This window comes from Cucumis sativus, chromosome 5 (genome assembly GCF_000004075.3).
Source record: "Cucumis sativus cultivar 9930 chromosome 5, Cucumber_9930_V3, whole genome shotgun sequence".
NCBI lineage: Eukaryota > Viridiplantae > Streptophyta > Magnoliopsida > Cucurbitales > Cucurbitaceae > Cucumis > Cucumis sativus.
In genome coordinates, this window is record NC_026659.2 from 29542263 (window position 1) to 29560699 (window position 18437).

At 31.2% G+C, this 18437-nt stretch overlaps 3 protein-coding genes across 3 annotated transcripts; 1 reads left to right on the top strand and 2 right to left on the bottom strand.

The window, feature by feature from the left end:
* The first annotated feature begins 6022 nt into the window (after nt 1–6022).
* On the top strand, nt 6023–9312 carry LOC101218380 (RNA exonuclease 4). The gene is made up of 7 exons (XM_011657969.2): nt 6023–6090; nt 6187–6338; nt 6795–6925; nt 7374–7579; nt 7899–8108; nt 8280–8360; nt 9044–9312. Exons 1-7 carry the CDS (start codon nt 6065–6067, stop codon nt 9285–9287), a joined length of 1050 nt encoding a protein of 349 aa, XP_011656271.2. The 5' UTR covers nt 6023–6064; the 3' UTR covers nt 9288–9312.
* A 732-nt stretch (nt 9313–10044) lies between these two features.
* Nucleotides 10045–11809, bottom strand: LOC101210358 (quinone oxidoreductase-like protein At1g23740, chloroplastic-like). The gene is made up of 4 exons (NM_001288598.1): nt 11553–11809; nt 10878–11201; nt 10460–10619; nt 10045–10369 (listed from the first exon to the last, which is right to left on the bottom strand). Exons 1-4 carry the CDS (start codon nt 11760–11762, stop codon nt 10101–10103), a joined length of 963 nt encoding a protein of 320 aa, NP_001275527.1. The 5' UTR covers nt 11763–11809; the 3' UTR covers nt 10045–10100.
* A 2105-nt stretch (nt 11810–13914) lies between these two features.
* LOC101210604 (CASP-like protein 4A3) lies at nt 13915–17260 on the bottom strand. The gene is made up of 3 exons (XM_004142310.3): nt 16453–17260; nt 16226–16361; nt 13915–14477 (listed from the first exon to the last, which is right to left on the bottom strand). Exons 1-3 carry the CDS (start codon nt 17139–17141, stop codon nt 14289–14291), a joined length of 1014 nt encoding a protein of 337 aa, XP_004142358.1. The 5' UTR covers nt 17142–17260; the 3' UTR covers nt 13915–14288.
* Nucleotides 17261–18437: the final 1177 nt, after the last annotated feature.

An 18437-nucleotide genomic window follows, 5' to 3' on the forward strand; every position in this document is an offset into this window, starting at 1 on the left:
ATTATATATTATACTATGCCAAGAAAGTAATTAAACTAACGTATATAAACTTGTATTATAACTTATGACTCGTGATGTGATCATGTAGGTTAGGTGAGCTTTTTCCTTTCAAGTTGTTTGGTTTATGTCAAAGGTGAGTTTAACTAATCAACGATAATTGAGTTATACACTGGGTCATACCTCGAAAATGTATCATCTTATTCAACTTAACTCAAGTTTATTGTGTGATTTAAAGTGTGTATATATAATATCTATGAACCAATAGCAGCACAGCATTGTCCTGTGGTGTCCGGCCGTGTCAGGAAAATTTGAAAAGCTTCTCGCCCAATCTGAGAATGTTGAAACCTACAAATTAGACCTTATGCATTTGGTGCAAGTAACTCCACACTCAACCTCTCTATCCAACTTCCAGATTTTTTTTATATTTTCTTTGTATCTTCTCACACTTATAATGTATATCTTAGTCAATATCATCTATGTCTTGAGGACAATGTGCACTTAAAAAATGTATTTTCTCTAATTAATGTCAAACAATTATTTATAAGTATAGTAGATAACAGTTATAGTGACACTCAAATAATCCAACTGATTCAAATAATCCTTCATTAATTAAGTTAGAAAACTTTTTCGCGGGTATTGATGTCTTTGGCTCTTCCTAAATATAGAGAATCTCTTCTATAGTGTTAAAGTCTTAAGCTCTTCTAAGATGGAGACAATCTTCTTTTAGCAAAAACTTCAACGATGAATTACAACATCAAGATCAATGATAGTTTATAATCAAGTTGTAAAATATGGACACCACAAAATCAAAAGGTTCCACAAAAGGATGTAAAAGCGCAACCCTAAAAAGAACATAACTTACTCTTAAATGTGCACAACAAAAAAGTAGAAAAATAACCCTACTCGAAATATGCATATCAGCATAATAAAACAAGGAAATTAATCCAAAAAGTTAACTTTACAAAATTTTACAGATAAGGAAAGAAAATAAATTGCAAGATTGACATCTTCTGCGACAACTTCTTGACATCACCAAAACAACCCAAGAAACTGCAAACTCAAGCAACCTTAAACAAATATATAACCAAATCTGAATCTTTAACACCTTTCAATGTCTATGCTTTGAATTGTGTTTGGGTCGATCTAACCTTGCATACTTTTATTGTTGTGCTAGTGTCATTTTCTAGTTGTGATTTTTTCTTGTAGCACAAATCAAACCATACTTGTGTTTAGTTTGTTTGATTATTGAAAGTTGCTTTTTCTACAGGGTCGTTTTAAAGAATTGAGTATATGCAAGAATTTGATAACTATTGCATAAAAGATAATCGAATGAATGCAACCACATTCAATAGGTTAAAGAGGATCATACAAAAGAATTTTACAATTGGGTATAAAAGAATATCTCTACCTAGAAAGCCCTTCAAGAAAATTTGTACCCAACTTTAAAAGGACGTTAGGACATTCTCAAATTAACAATCAAGGCATGCAAATTCAATAAGATGCTAAATGATGTTAAAGAATTCATTCCAAGATATCAATAACATTCATGCTTTAACAATGAGTTTAATTAGCACTTATAGAAATTAAGGTTAAATTCTAAAATTAATAGGATGATCAAGGCTACTTTTAAAGAATCTTTTATTCAAAGGCAAGAAAGGAAAAGGCCTAAGATCAATAAAATTAAACAAAGAATCTCAAAGAATTAAAGTGAAATCACCCCATTTTTTAAGAATTACCTTAGCTCTCATGAAGATACAAAAGAGTTTGATGGAGAATTAAAGCCATCCTTGTAGCAAAAATGGGAGAATTTTGTTGAGTTATTGAGAGAGTTTTTACACTAAATTGAGAGAGTATGCATACAGAACAAATAAGAAATACAATTAGGGAAAGGGGGTTTTAAAGGGCTAAGTGGCAGTTATTTGGGCATAGGCGCGCGGAGATGCACGACTCAATTTCGTAAGAAAACTTCACGCCGCTTAGAGAGAGCACCGCGACAATTGACCATTTTCCGACGAGCTCAAGAATTTGCATACCTCGGCCTCCCAGCACCGTTCTGCAGTGCTCTACGAACGCTGGGGCTGCACGCTTCTTCTAAAAATTTACCAAAATGCCATTTGTCTTGTTTTGGTCCATTCTTGCTTGTTTAGCTCTGTTTTAGGTCGATTATACGAGTTTTGATTATTTGGACCTCGTCATTCGCATGTGTCTCAGCCTTACGTTCGGTTTATTGTGATGTCTAGATTATTATTCTCTACAAAAAGATGAATATAGTGAAATATGTACAATAATGGGGAAGAGTTAGATACTAAAAATCACTACAAATATAGCCGCAACAATTATTCATGGATGACTCTTTGGAGTGCATATAAATAATTGGTTATCTTCGAGCTGAACAAAACTGGTTAGACTACTTAAGCCTTACTTAGTAACTACTAGTCTTAGCTTTATCCTTGCAAATTAATAACATGGTTGATTGAAATGTTTAGACCCAATACATCTAAATATGTGATATTGATTAGGTATTTTGCATTCCATTTTAGCAAACTCAGGCACTTTGTATAGGATTTTGATGATTATGAATTTAGTCTCCAATATATATATGAACAACTAAATTACATGGGTGTAGATCCCAATGTCTAACCAAGAACTTTCTCCACTTTATATACTCACCTACTTTTCTTGTTATTTAACCTTCCTTGCACAAACAAATATCACAAAAATTCCTCTTGGTTACTTAAGAAAGTTGAATTTTGATTAGAAGAAAACAAATCACATGTACTGTACTGGCTGATTGTCAGACTCATTGATTTGGTAGTAACACTACCTTGTAGAAGAAATTTGTTGATATCGATCGTAAATTTATTCAATTGGTTTGAATATTTGACACGTTCTCTTCATCAATGAACTCTCTTCCTTAGAGGTTAAATATATAGGTTCAATTCTCATCCCTACAATTGTTATATACTAAAAAAAAAGAGTAAATGACAACTTACGAATGTGACAAACTGTGATTGAATAATTTCACGAGATTCTACACCTTATCTTTTTCTTTTAAACATATCACGATGAGATGGGCCCTTTTGAGTTTTTGGCAATGTTGTTTGTGTTAACTTAGAGTTGACTTTGAAAGATTCCTTCTAACTGGAAATAATGCCCCCAAGAAAATTACCATACATTCAAATGAGATCCTTACCCTTTGAATTCTAACTTTGTTCTATTCTTAGTATCTTCAAAGGAACATGAAAGACAAATTCTATTTTGTCCAAAGTATAAATTGTTGTCTGACCAATTCTATTCTTTCCCACGTTTCTAAAAGTCAAACTCATCCCTATCAATTCACAACAATATGTGCTTTTTCAATATTTCATTTTTGAATCAGTTTCAAAACCCTAATTCTAATTTTGTGAATGATTATGTTTTCAAAATATTGGATGGAGGCTTATTAGGCTAATGGTTTTGAAATTGTTAAAATCAATTCTATCATGTTTAACGTCAAGTTCATAATCACTCTCAATTATAAATTACTTTTCCCACTTAAAATTAATTTAATATCTCATTTTATACTCTTAAATCATAATGTATTGATCTTGATCACAACTATTGATTCGATGTCCTTTGGGTTATCCAAACTTTTCGTTTTCTTTTCCTTTGGGTTATCCAAACTTTTCGTTTTCTTTTACTTTATATTTATCTATTTATTCATTGCCACTTTTTATTATTCACTCTTTAATTCTTTATTCTTATTTTATAGAGAGAAAAATGGGAGAGTCTTTGTTGTACACGATAAGAATTAGGGAATGATATAGTTGAGCAATCAATTTTCATATTAATTCCACACACATTCGAAAAAGGGAGGGTCATATCACAATTAATACAGCCTTTATAAGATGTAAGGTTTTAAGATGTAACTCTGCATATATTACACACACATTTTAGTCTTTTTCATTTACTCAGAATAAAGAATATTATGAATTATTGGCCTAAGGCTACTATGTCTTTCTGTCATCTTCTACTTTGTCTTTTTTTTTTTTTTTTTTTGTATGTTACTTATTTTTATTTAATAAACAAAACTTTGTCAATATAGGTTTTGGATAACATTTCTTATAAGAATTCCTTTTATTAAAAATAAGAAAAATCGTTTTAATCGTGCTTTGATCATGGTGCCTTTTTGTTTTTTGTTTTCTCCCTTTCCTGTCAATAAGGTACAGTCTAATTCTAACTAATATTGCCTTGAGTGATTGAAAATTGTTGTAAATAACACAATTATTAAAAATATTTATCGATATAATTGTGTTTCGAATACTGAAAAACTAAAACAATTGTTTCGAGAGAGAAAAAATAAAATAACAATAATCATAATAGTAATAATACTAATAATAATAATAGTAACCATATTAATAATACTAACAATAGTAATAATAAGAATACTAATAATAATAATAGTAATACCAACAATAATTAATAATAATATTAATATTAATACTAAAAATAGTAATAAAACACAATGACGAGGGTGTTAAGAGGTGTCTATTAAAAATATTTTAGTATACTTACTCATACTCATCAAATCTTTTTTTTTTTTACAAAAGTACAATAGTAATAATAATAAGAATACTAACAATAGTAATAGTAAGAATAATACTAACAATAAGAATAAGAAGAATAAGAATACTATTACTATTAATAGTAATAATAATACAAAAAATAAGAATAATAATAATACTAACAAGAAGAAGAAGAAGACTACTAACAATAAGAATAATAATAATGCTAACAATAAGAACAAGAAGAAGAAGAATACTAGCTTTCCAAAAGAAAATAAAGTTATCAAATAGACTAAATAACTAAAATTAGGATTTAGTATATCCATATGAGATATTTGAATAACTTTTGTGAATAACTTTTAGACCAAAGCATGTGTTCTCATTCCGGACCAAAATTTACATATACTCCTTTGAATAAAACTTTTGACGAGCGACAAAATCGTTCGATTTCCATCAGGTAGTAGCACATTTTTGCATCATTAAATCTACGAGAGATCAAAAACTATTATAAGTACTTCAATATAATTAGTTATTATATTACGAGTCAAGTAGATTTAGCAATTATTATAAAGTATAAACCATACTGGCATGTCTCTGTGACAACTCTTGTGGAACAATTTTTTTCTCACGTGTAAAGTAATAACTTAGGAGTTAATTCACACAACCCCACATTTCATTTTATTTCATTTTTGCTCAAAAAAATTCTAAAGAAAAAAAATAACCCTGACAAAGAGTTAAGAGAACCAAACATACTTGTAACCCTAGCTATGGTTGCAATCATACCGTGAGTTTTCTGGTGGGTTTCTAAACAGTTTCAATTCTATACCATACAATATCTTTTGGTGAAAAGAGAATACGAATGATGATGTTAAAGTGATTTTTTTATACATCTTGTGTGAGTGTTAGAGGTCACTTATAAACTACTATTTGACTTAATCTCACACATTAGAATATCTCTGGAGTATTCTACAATATTTGGGTATTTAACCAACTCATAGGATATATTTAATGCATGTTTCGACGGTAGTTTTAATCCACTCCATTCTAATCCTTCATTAACTTACGACTAAACTAATGGTGATTCAAAAGTTGGTCAAAATGAAGAAAAGCAGCTCCCATTCATATCTTTGGCTATTATTTTTCTTATAGTGGAAGCCATATATGATATATATCCTCACCGTGTGTATTCATATATAGCTGATGAGATTTTCACATACACATACACACACACATATATATTCTTGTTTCCTTTATTATGGGGCCCAAATCCTTTCTAGATCAGTCCAAAGAATGTTCCCTCTTTACAACTTAGAACAAAAAAAAAAAAAAAAAAATTAAGGTTTTAACATTCACCTCTCAAACTCCATTTTCTCCCTCTTCAAAATCAAGTGGCATTTGCGGCTCGAGAACGTAACCCCGAGCTACCATTATAAATATCCTTCTCTTTTACCACTATTGAACAGTATAGTAGGAATGTAAGTAATTCGGTTTGACTTGATTTAAAGTGTGTAGCATATAATATGGATCATCCATGTGAAACTTTAAGGTGTGGTCTCTCTCTATTTGTGAGATATGTTTTTTGAAATATTAGTAATGAGTAACAAAGTTTTGTTGACATTATGAACTCATTGGAATTGGGCAGGCACAAATGTGAAGGTTGCTTCAAGCAATTCAACAAAATAGAGCACTTAGTAGAGCATATGAGAATCTCATTTCACTCAATTCATGAACCAATTTGCTCCTTTTGCCACAAACACTTCAGATACTTTGAATCTCTTAGAGAACATCTTATTGGTAATACCTCAAACTTTCATGTTTCAAATTCATGAATTTTCAAGTTTTTCTTATTAATTTTATTTTTGTTTTAAATGAAAAAATAGAAAGGTGTGTGGTAAGCAATTGATCTTTGTTTCTTATTCTCTATAATTTTTTTAAATCAATGTGAAAAAAAAATGTATAGATTATATATATATATATATATATATATATATTTGATATCCATTGATTTATATTATATTTGTTACATCCTTTTTAACAGGGAGAATGTTTCCATTTTGGTTATGGTTTTATGTAATATACAAACTTAATTATATTATTTAATATGACAACATTTAATTTATATAGTCTTTTTTGCTAAATTGAGCACATAAGTCGATTAACATATAAATGTGTTTATAACTATGTGTTATTGAAAAAAAATATTCTATTTCCTAATGTTTTCGGTTCTGCGTATAAATTTCATATTTTCAGGGCCATTGCCAAAGCAAGAATGCAAAAACATATTCAATGCAAGAGGATGCAAAATCTGCTTAGCCATGTTTGAGAGTCCACTCCAGCTCAACCTTCACCAAGAAAGTTGCCAACTTAGGCCTATAAATTTTGTAAGGGTTCGTCGTGTTTTACGCATTTTTTATATCTCCATGTCTTTTACTCGATTTATGTATTTGAAAGTATATGAACTAAATGTGTTTCCAATTAAAGTTTAATGATCAAATTATAACTTTTATGAAAGTTTAAGAATTGTCGGTATTTTTTTAACATGAAAAACTAACTTTTTAGAAAAATCTAAAAATAGGTTGCAACAAGTAACAAATTATTATCAAATAATTGATTGAGATGCATGAAAAATTTATATTAATCAAAGTAAGCATTATATCTGATACTTGTTATATCAATTTTAAATTTAGACGTTCACAATTTTCTAAACTATATGTATGAAAAGGAGAAATAAAACTTCACATTAATGTTAAAAGAATTTTACCCCTATTAAAAGAAAAAGAGTTTATTATACTCTCATGGTGCTAGAAATCTTATTTCGACTGATTGCAGAGTCATGAAAATAGGGCACGTTTGGGGAAGACAGAAAGTGGTGGAACAAAAGGCAATAACGAAGCAGTGGCATTGAGTTGCACCATGGTGGGCGCTGGCATCGACGGCTCCCTAAATATTTGCGTTAGGGTTTGTGTTGTTGACCAAAACGAGTCCCTCATCTTTTCTACTTATGTCAACCCAACCCTTCCCATCACAAACTATAGGTATATATTCAATTTCTCCTTCTTCTTTTTTACAGTAATAACTATTGTTGTAATTTCTTCTGCTTTTTTGTTTTTGTTTTTTTTCCATTTTAATAAAGAAACACAGTAATAAGATTATATTTAGACCCCGTCTGATAAATTTTTAGTTTTTGAAAATCCAAAGTCCTTCAAGAATTGTTTTTGCATCTTGAAGACTACTATCTATTTATCACGAATAGTTAGAGAGTGTGATATTTTATTATATTTGTAAATAATTTGAAAAGATTTGTGATTTAAAACAAAATTAGGTTTTGATATTAATTAGATTGTGTGGGTGTAGGTATGAATTCACAGGTGTTCGTCCAGAACACTTGAGAGATGCAATGCCATTGAAGCAAGTCCAGAAGAAAATTCAAGAGTTTCTATGCAATGGAGAACAAATGTGGAAGATTCGTCCTGGATCTACTGGAAGAGCAAGAATTCTTGTGGGTCATGGCCTTCAAGAATACCTTACATCTTTGCAAATTGACTACCCTCCCATTATGATCAGGTAAAATGTTTTATCCTTATTAAATATTTGACTGCATCTCAAGCTACATGCATATCCATTTTTAGGCCGTTTCTTAACAAGGAAAATATTTTTTAACATATTTTCTCTACATTCTTAACAAGGAAAATAAAAGTCGAATTTCTAATGAATAGTAATTTATTTAAACTGCAGGGATACTGCTAAATATCCACCATTGATGAAGACAAGCAAGCTAAGCAATTCTCTCCACTGTTTGACACAAACATATCTTGGGTAAAGTTTTCCACATGCATAACCCCTGCCTCCCCCAATAATATTGTTATTTTTTTCTTCCTTCACTAGCTAGATACCTCAAAAGTAGTAGTAAAAATATATATATTTGGTAACAATTTTGTTTTAGATATGAAAAATAGATATCAATCCATAAAAAAAATATATGTTAAGATGAAAGTAGGGTTTACAAGAGTAAGTTTTTAAAATGAAAAAATAAATAGGACAGCTTAGATGATTTATTGTTAAATCAATTTAATTAAAGCTTAAGCTGGTGGTCAACTGGGATAAGCACTTTAACAGTCCTCTCACTTTTTCTTTTTTTTTTTATTTCATGGTCATGATACAGAGCAGAAAATCAAATTGCTAATCTTCCACGATGGTAGATTTAGATAGAAAATTATATTAAATAAAAATTTAATTTTTAATATATCATGTCAAATCATCAATCAACTCGAATAATTAAATTAGTTAATGGATTTTGAGTAATTTAATTATATATACAATACTCTAACATTTATAAACAAATTAAAGGTAACTAAACAAAATATTTTAGAATGTTAATCAATAAATGTATTAGAATAGATTTGTTGGAATGAATTAAAAAATTTAATAAGTTTATAAACTTTAAACATTTTACGTCTAATTATATGGTATTGTATATTTTTTGGAATTTTGTTATTCAGATACAGTATGGAAAATGGGAAGAGATTAGAAGGTTATGAGGAGTGTGTTGCAACAATGAGATTGTACATGAGAATGAAATCTCAAGTTCACAAAAGAGAGGAATATCCATTGGCTTCTGATCCACAAAATAAGTTTAATTTTGCAAATTGGAAGCAACTTGAGCTTGAGAAGATGACACCCCAACAGTTGTTGCAAATTTCAAGATCTGATTACTATTGTTGGTGTTTGGATTCCACCCTTTAATAATTCCATTCATTACAAACCTTAATCAAACATTAATTTCCTAAATGTCATAATGACAAATATATATATATATATATATATAATATATATATATATATATATCAATATTGGTATTACAACACAATTTTAAATATTTTGAAGTATTGCACGTTTTTTATTTTCATGTATGAGAAAATCTAAAATGCTTGTTATATATGGTTGCTTTTACATGTTATGAATAAATTAAACTCAATTTTTTGTTAGTGTTCATCTTTTCTTAATGAATTCTTTGTTCAATTAATGTTTTCTGTTTGCTTAGTCTCCGTCTCTAACTCATTTAGTCCCTTTTCATTAACTATCATTGATGATGTTTAGGTTGAAAATATGAAAGAATTTAACTTAGCAACAATTCACATACAACTCCTAGAATTCCTTTAATTTAGCTTATAATAATTCACATACATTCTCTTAATTTTGAGATTGAGTTAATTAAAAAAATAATAAAGAAGTTTGTTAATAAGAAAATAATCAAATTGAAAAAATTGAAAAGGTGATGTTAATTTAATAAGAAAAGATATCATTGGAATTCGAAAGTTGAGATATTTAATATATGTATTAAATACTTAAAAATCATCCTAAAATTTATATTTAACCATTTTTGCAACCTTGAACTTTGTTTCACATATTTTAAAGCAATACCACAATAACGTTACATTATGTAAAACAGAGGCAGTGCTAAAAGGAACAACCATTGTGTGCATATTTTGCACAACTTATTCTCAAACACAAGGGACTTTCCAGTACACATCACATAAAACTACTATCAACTTCCCTCTATGGGATGGGATAAATCACAATTTTTCCAGTAGCTCTGGAGGTTTCGAGATACGCGAATGCGTCGAGGGTATCAGAGAATGGGAATGGAGATTTGGGGTCGATAAGCGGTTTCACCTTCCCACTTTCCAGATAAGGATTTAGTTTCTCCAACATGACAGCATCTGAAGTGAGGAGGAAGAAAGCATCCGGGAACCCTGGAACTGGTGCAGCGATGCTCACAAGACTTCCGCCTTCTTTCAACGCCTTAACCGCTTTATCAGGCTGACCTGCAGTTTTTAATCAAGACTTCACTTGTAAACATTTTCACATTCACACTTCAGATGCAGAAATCTGAAGAAAATGACTGATTTTCTTACCAACTGCGTCGTAGACTACATCGAATTTTTCATCAAGGTCCTCAAAGTTTTCCTTTGTGTAATCAATAGGTTGATCAGCTCCTAAGCTTCTCAAGAGATCCTGTTTTGTTGTGCTTGCAGTAGCAACTACTTTTGATGCACCAAACACATGCTTTGCAAGCTGCCTCATACAGAAAAACAAATACCAAGATCACATTAGCCAATAATGAAAAGAAAAAAAAAATATCTCAGAAGACAACATTCTCAGTGCAACGGTAAGGATGGGAGATCGAACCTCTGATCTCAAGGGAGGAAGGTTATACAATTATAGTTGAGCTAAGACACTCAAAAGACAACTTTTGTACATCAATATGGGAGTCAACAAAAACAACAGATCCAACTTCCAAATAATGAATGTAATAGCATAGCCATTGTTTACCTGTATAATAAAAGCTCCGACTCCCCCTGCACCTCCCAAAACAATAATCGATTTTCCAGGGGAAAGCCCGGCCCGTTCAAGACCTTCATAGGCAGTTTCCATGGCAAGGGGAAGGCTAGCAGCCTCTAAGAAACTCAGATTCTTAGGCTTCAGTGCCAAAACGTTCTCTTCTGTGACAGTGTACTCAGCCAAAGTGCCTACATTTTTTGGCTTATCCAATGCTTTATGGTTTATATCTCCATAAACTTCATCTCCTACCTTGAATTTTTTCACCTCACTTCCCACCTTCGCCACCACACCAGCAACATCATAGCCAGGTATTGACTGTAAGAACAAATCAAGTAAAGAAAGAAACAGAAAAATCAGTATCAGGAAGCCAATCTTCCCCCAACCACATGAGATTATTTGCAATTACACAAACAAAATCATCTCAAAAAGCCACCCTGATTTTGCATCTGTGAAATAGTTAATCACCCACCATGAACTCCTGTAACTAACATTCCTGTTTTAGATTTGTCCAAATTCTTGAAAATGTTGTTAAGAAATTGACAAATAGTAATAAACAGATGATTTCATTTCATATATGCAAAATAAAAAAACAGACCCAGAAAAGTTCAGATCAAAAGAATGATACCCAAGTAAAAATGAAATGAAAAAAAGAGAGAGAGAGCTGACCGGAGGGAAGTAGTTAAAAGCTTTCAAAGCTCCATGGATTCTCTTGTAATCAATGGGATTCAAAGATGCAGCAACAACCTTGATGAGCAACTGGTTTTCATTGATTTGAGGAACTGGGTAATTGGAATCCAGTTTAAGAACATCTGGGGTGTTGCCAAAGTCATGGTAAACCCAGGCCTTCATGTGGGTGGGAATAGGAACGGCAGCCATGGATGGAAAGGGAGAGAAGATCCAAAATTGTTGAAGCCGAGAGCGAGGTTTTGGGGGTTTGATTAGAAAACTTCACTGCTTAATCGAATCAATCAAATTGAATTGAATATGCATATCATAGATTTATTTAATAATTGGATATTTAGAAATCTCGGGGAGGTGAATATGAAATGGGTCCATTTGAGGAATCATTTTCAACGTTAACCACAACTTTATTTTGTTAATAAATCAGACCATCGGCTGTTTAAAGTTTGTGTAAATCGAGTTACACGTGGGGGACTAATGCACCCAAAAATATCTTCTCATTATCTTTCTCTCTATTACTAAATTATGTAATCATACCTTTTCTTATATCACAAATTTTGCTTTCTTATAAATGTGAGAAAGGAGGTACGGACGTGAATAATATTTGGAATGTATCTCACTATTACTATATATTTTGTATCAACTTCCTTACCTAAGTTGCGAGTGTTAATTATATTGGTTGATTTCAAGGACCACAATTATTAATTTCAATCAATTTTATAAACTTACAAAAATAGCTATCCATATCAATATACTTTTCAATACATATGTCAAATTTAACTCTTGATTTTGACATCAACATCAATATTTTAATTCTTGTATGAAGTCAAAAGGAGCATTTTGGTCCAAAAGCAATTTTTTTTATCTGATCTAGTAACGATGAACAAAAGCAAAAACAAACTAAAATCTTATATCTTGAAGAGGGCATGATAAGAATCTCATATTGAAAAAATAAATGTTCATAAAATACATGAGTTCTTCGTCTCATTGTCAACTAGTTTTGAAATATGAAACTTTGGATTATGTTTGAATGGTATTAAAGTCAAATGGTTTTGAGATGAGTCTCGTATTATGAACTAGGATCGATCCATGTGAACTAATAGATAGAGTATTAAATTAAATTAGAAGAGAATGTGGCATCATCACCGCCATTACTTGTACTTTTAGCGTAGAGAAACAAACCCTAAAGAGGTGAAGCAAAAAGTCTGTGGGAAAACTTTTATCTGATATCTCCAAGTTGATCTAACATCATTACAAACATATATCAATCAGGATATCAACACAAAAGACAATAACAACCCATCATGAAAAAGAAGAAACATTCTCCCAATTTATACTTTTGTTTTCATGTCTGGACTTCTTTGAAAATTTTGTAAAGGATTGTAGACTCTTCTAATGTGGACTTGACACTTTATTTTGGGCCTTTTTCTTGTAAAAACTTGACCTCACCAATGTTTTGAGTTGTCTTCTTTAGTTACAAGCAGTAAGGAATAAGGGTGTTTGGTGATGGGTAATGAGATGTGTTTGTATTCTAATCTAATTTGTAATCTATACTTCCATTGATTGATTGTTTTAGGTTTGATTGGTAGTATAAAACTAAACTTCATTTTTCAATCTAACCTTCATTTTTTTTTACTGCTTTCATTTTTTTTTACTGTTTTCATGTTTTACAATCTCATTTTCATTTCATATTTAATTACTCACTTTTTTCAACACGTCTCTAATTTTCACTAACTTTGATTACATTCAAACTTTTCAAACAATCCTAAATGAAACAATCCTAAATGGTTCAAGGCAGTTTTGAAACAAAATCTGAAAGTAAAAATTTAAAAATAATGGAATTCAATAAAATTGGAGAAAATCTATATTTTTATATGTACTTGGTAGCATATTCATAAATTAAATTATAATTTGATTCGCACTATATTTATAAATTGTAAACCAGTACCCACTAAATATTAATTGACAATAAAATTATATTATTATAATTTTTTCAAATACAAATAGGTGTAGAAGGATTTAAACCACAAATCTTTTGGTTTTCAACGCATACGTATGTTAATTAAACGAAGCTCTCGTTCACTTGTAATAATTTTTGTTTAAAAAACATTTTGTAATATCATTTAATTTATTAGACATTACATTATATATATTTTAATTTTTTAAAAAATGAACTTAATTTATAACATGTTTTTATGTTTATTTAATGTAATTCCACACTTTAAAAGTTGAAATTCAAAATCTTTGACGCAAGGAAAAAATATAATTACCATTCTCATAATTTGCAATTCTTTAGATAATAGAATCTTGAACTCGGTAAATTTTAGAACCTAAACTAAAATTTGGATTGTCAACCAAAAACGTCTTTATTATTATTAACTTACCCTTGTTTTGGATACTTGTAAATCATGTAACTGAGTCATGGCTTTCTCCATTTTAGCAATTTATGAAAACATTGAATAACTTTCTCTAACTTTTCCCTATTCACTCTTTCCTTTTCACCTTGTAATGATTCAAAGTGCACAACAAGTGTTCTTCATCTTATTTACAAAGAATTAAGTAAACTCACAAATATATTTTTCAAGTGAAAGCATACCTGATTCACAGCACAATGTTGAAACTAATCTTCTTGTATATCCTCATCACCATTGTGTTTGTTTGTTTGTTGGTATCATCATCATTGAATAAAGTTCGCCAATAAGCAAGTCCAGCAAAAGTTACCTAAGCAGATTTACATAGAGTATAACCAGAGATTATACAACTCAAGGCAAAAGCTACAAACGCAACAATGGAAAATCCCAACGACCCGGTAGCCATATCTGGAAACTTGTCCTTTCCCCAATTGGATTGCCAATCATCGATTCGGGTGGCAGCCGAAGACGAAGCTGATAGAAGAAGATATGCTATTATCTGTAGCAGAACAACGCTGTCATCAATTTCTTTATGATTATCGCACCAAGTGTAGTGAACCTCGAACACTAACGAAATGTTTATTAGTAAGTTCATGTGAAATTGAATGTTTGAATCATGACTCAGTTCTATCCATAAAGTTAATGGTTAGTCTATGAAAAAAAATGCAAAAACTACCTTTGACTACAAGAGTTATTACAATTGTATCTTAGCTTTTTCACTTTAAACAATCATTCAACTTACTCATCCTAACTCCATATAGTTGCAACTTGAAAAATGTGCAGCCCTGCCTCTAACCACAAGGTTTAAGGTCGTTACACTTCAATTCCAAACCTTAAATCATTCTTAAATTACAAGGACTGTTTTGCACTAACACCATTGAACTTTTTAACTCAGATGACTATTAAAACTCAAGCACTTATAGCACAAGTGTAATAAGAATTAATTGCAACGATTTTACAACTTCATAGGAAATTTTCTTTTTTTTTCAAGTGCATAACAAGGGTAGATGACTCGAACTCAAAACCTCTTGGTGGCTAAGACATATGTCTACGAGTTAGCATGATAGACCAAATTCGAAAAACAAAGGTGGTTGATCGGAGATAAGGAGGGGCTCGATTAGCATCGGTTTGGGGAAGTCCACAACGACATTTTTTAAAAAGAAAACTAAAGGATAATACCGACCGACAACTGATTTGCACTCCCCAATGATCAAGGTCAATTTGAACATTTGCTAAATCGATAATAGTCAGTTTGGTGGCAGTTAGATCTGAAAATTGATGCACACCCCTACATATCTCACTTGAGATATGCTCACTTTTATCGGTTTAGAATACAAGGTTTGGCCGGAAGTTAATTTTTCTTTAATTTTTTACAGCCAAGTGATTATTAATGTCCATACTAGATTCTTTGCTGCAAATTAAAGCTAGTTTCCTTACGAACTTTAAGAATAAAAAGGAAAAATAAGAAAATGCGAGGGAAAGGCGGCAGTAGCAGAGAAAAGGTAATAAAAAGGATGCCCAAAAGCTAAGGCAAATAAAATGGAAAGAATATAAGGAAAGTTACTCAACCAAACCAAATCAATCCAAGTTTTTCCAACCACTACTCTGTTATTAATATAAAAATTGAGTGACTTTATGGTAAAAGTATTAGTAAGCTCTTCATGGAGAGCGCTTGCAGATTATATCTATTTTTCTTTCTCGGATAACCCATCTAACACTATGACATTTGGGTGTTAAAGACGTCAGTAAGATGTTAAATATTGGGTGTTAAAGACGTCAGTAAGATGTTAAATATTGGGTGTTAAAGACGTCAGTAAGATGTTAAATATTGGGTGTTAAAGACGTCAGTAAGATGTTAAATATTGGGTGTTAAAGACGTCAGTAAGATGTTAAATATTGGGTGTTAAAGACGGCAGGAAGATGTTAAATATTGAAGAACTTGCAGATTCTTCTGTATGAAAAAGGTAAGAAAAAGCTTCATGATGAATGGAAAAATTTTCAGTAAAGGAATACAGAAAGAGAACCATCTATCTAATGACTGTTGGGAATTATGCATAACTTTTCTATCTTCAGTGGGTCCTATAAGCTATCATAATCGATACACAATAATGTCATCTAAATTAAGGACTAAACTATTGGCTTAATCTTAGCCATCCATTTTTGGGTTAGGTAATGAGATTATAGCAGAGTTAATAATGAACAGATTGAAATTCAGAAACCCAATTTCAAGCCAAAACAGAAACTTGCCTGATCAATGAAGAAATCAAAGTATTGCTTGAAGTGATTACGGATCACGTGTTTTCCAGTAGAGAGAAAATAGACAAGATCATAGGATTGAAGTGCAGAGTAAACAAATCCAATAACATTGACTGCCATACAGTACCTACAAATTTAATGAAATTTCCAAATTGAATAACTCCATAAAATTTGATATTTTACTAGTAAGAAACGATTTCATTGAACAAACTAATTACCTGAATTCCTTATAGCGATAGAATGAATCCAAAGCCCAGCCCTGATCCTTATCAGAAGCCATAACCGAAACCGATACCAAACAGAAGGCAAATCCACAAATTCTAAACCCTAACAAGATCTTCTTCCTCAATTCCTCCCTCTTAATTTTCTTAATCGACAAAGTCTCCATCAATTTCCGTCCTCGCCCAACCTTACCACCATCTCCATCATCTCCATCGCCACTCTCAACATCGCCATCACTATCAATAACCTCTTCCACTTTCCGTATTCCCTGTATTTCAGTATCTACCTTGGTCACAACAATCGGCTCAGACGGCTGCGCGCGGTTGGCTGCTACAGGTCTTGGAGATGGAGAATTAGCAGAGGGAGGTAAGTGTAAGTCCTGAAGGGGTGTAATGGAGAGGGCGTGGTCGATGGAGGAGTTTCCAGGAGAGTGACAAGTGTGATCGGAGAAATCGGAGGAGATGGAGGGAGAGTGGAGAGGCGGCGAGGGATCTTTGTTGGTGGAGAGGGAATGAGGAGGTGAAGAGCAGGCAGAGAGATGGAGATGGGATTCGTTGTCGTCTTCGCCTTCATCTGATTGGTTATGGTGGGGATGTTCTTGTTCTGGTGGTTCTTCCATGGATTTTGGTAGTTCTTCCTTTTTCATTTCTGCTTCAGAGTTCGATGCTGATGCTGATGCTGCCATGGAAGCTGCACTTTGGTGAGTGGACTCTCTAACTAGAAGAAAAAGAACGAACAACAATATTTTTACACCAATCTCTTCCAATTTTCTCCTTGGAACCTATATGCTTCTTTTTGTATATTTTTCTAAAGAAAAAAAAAAGTATTTACATATTCCCTTAATTTTAGGAAAAATATTTACATAACACCAAAATTAAAAATGTCCATATTTAGGGATATAACAAGGTATTAGTGTGGAAATATTCATAAAACCTCCGTTTGGATGGATATTTAAGAAACCAACTCCGAAAAAACAAAAATAGATTTAAATATATAAATAAATATTTTACAACTTTTAAACGGGTTAAGATATCAATAATTATCTATCAAATTGAAAATATAATAAAGTTCATTAATACTATACTCTATCGTTCGTCAATGAACTTTACTCTATACTAAATTTTATCATATTATCAATAAACTTAAGTAATGTTATCAATGAAAATATAAACTTTTTAAGTTTGGTTGTGATGTTTAGAGTTTAAGATTATTGTTAATACATGAATTGACTAAGATATTATACTTCCAATCACAAGTCTAGAAATTTGCATTATTAATTTCCTCGTGTTTAACCTAAAAATCACCTTGCAAAAGTCCACTACCACATCCTAGAGTCTGTCATATGGATGGATTCCAACCTATGCATACTAAAAAGAAAACATACATTAATTAAGCACATCCACTCTTCTACATCCTATACTATAAAAGACTTAGAATTCAGCCCAATTTTTTTAAAAGAATTAATACGTGACATATATTATATTGCACACATATATTTGTTGTTATGAGAAAATTATTTATCTAAATTTTCTCATAAAAGATACTTATTTAAAAAATAAAAAACCAATAAGAAAGTGCCACGTTTTCATATTGGACGGTGAATGGTTGGAAGGCTAAATTCAATTTTGGCTCTTTCCCTTTTGTCGTCATCCTGTGGGTCCAGTTAGGATGCCACTCCCTAAAGCACAAGTGGCCGCCCGTTATTGGTTGTAAAGACTTTGCAAATTTGCTCTTTGGTTTTTTTTAGAAATTATAAATTTAGCCCACACTTACTATTTTTACAAAAGTAACTCACTATTTCTCGCGGTCTTCATTTCGGATGGAAAATTATCAATTTAAACTTTTAAACTTAAATTGTGTCCGTCTAAAGTCTAGAGTTTAAGCAGAATATTATATCAATTTACACGTTGTACTATGTTTTTAGAGTAATTATGATTGGTGGTAAATTATGAAGAATAATTAAGTTTATAACAATATTTTA

Coding starts and splice junctions, on each gene's coding strand:
- LOC101210358 (NM_001288598.1), bottom strand. CDS start 11,762: ATGGCTGCCGTTCCTATTCCCACCCACATGAAGGCCTGGGTTTACCAT. Junction 11,202..11,552: donor CTTTTAACTACTTCCCTCCG/GTCAGCTCTCTC, acceptor TTGTTCTTACAG/TCAATACCTGGCTATGATGT. Junction 10,370..10,459: donor TGTAGTCTACGACGCAGTTG/GTAAGAAAATCA, acceptor TAAAAACTGCAG/GTCAGCCTGATAAAGCGGTT.
- LOC101210604 (XM_004142310.3), bottom strand. CDS start 17,141: ATGGCAGCATCAGCATCAGCATCGAACTCTGAAGCAGAAATGAAAAAG. Junction 16,362..16,452: donor TATCGCTATAAGGAATTCAG/GTAATTAGTTTG, acceptor TTAAATTTGTAG/GTACTGTATGGCAGTCAATG. Junction 14,478..16,225: donor TTGATTTCTTCATTGATCAG/GCAAGTTTCTGT, acceptor GTTCTGCTACAG/ATAATAGCATATCTTCTTCT.
- LOC101218380 (XM_011657969.2), top strand. CDS start 6,065: ATGGATCATCCATGTGAAACTTTAAG. Junction 6,926..7,373: donor AACTTAGGCCTATAAATTTT/GTAAGGGTTCGT, acceptor GACTGATTGCAG/AGTCATGAAAATAGGGCACG. Junction 7,580..7,898: donor CTTCCCATCACAAACTATAG/GTATATATTCAA, acceptor GTGTGGGTGTAG/GTATGAATTCACAGGTGTTC.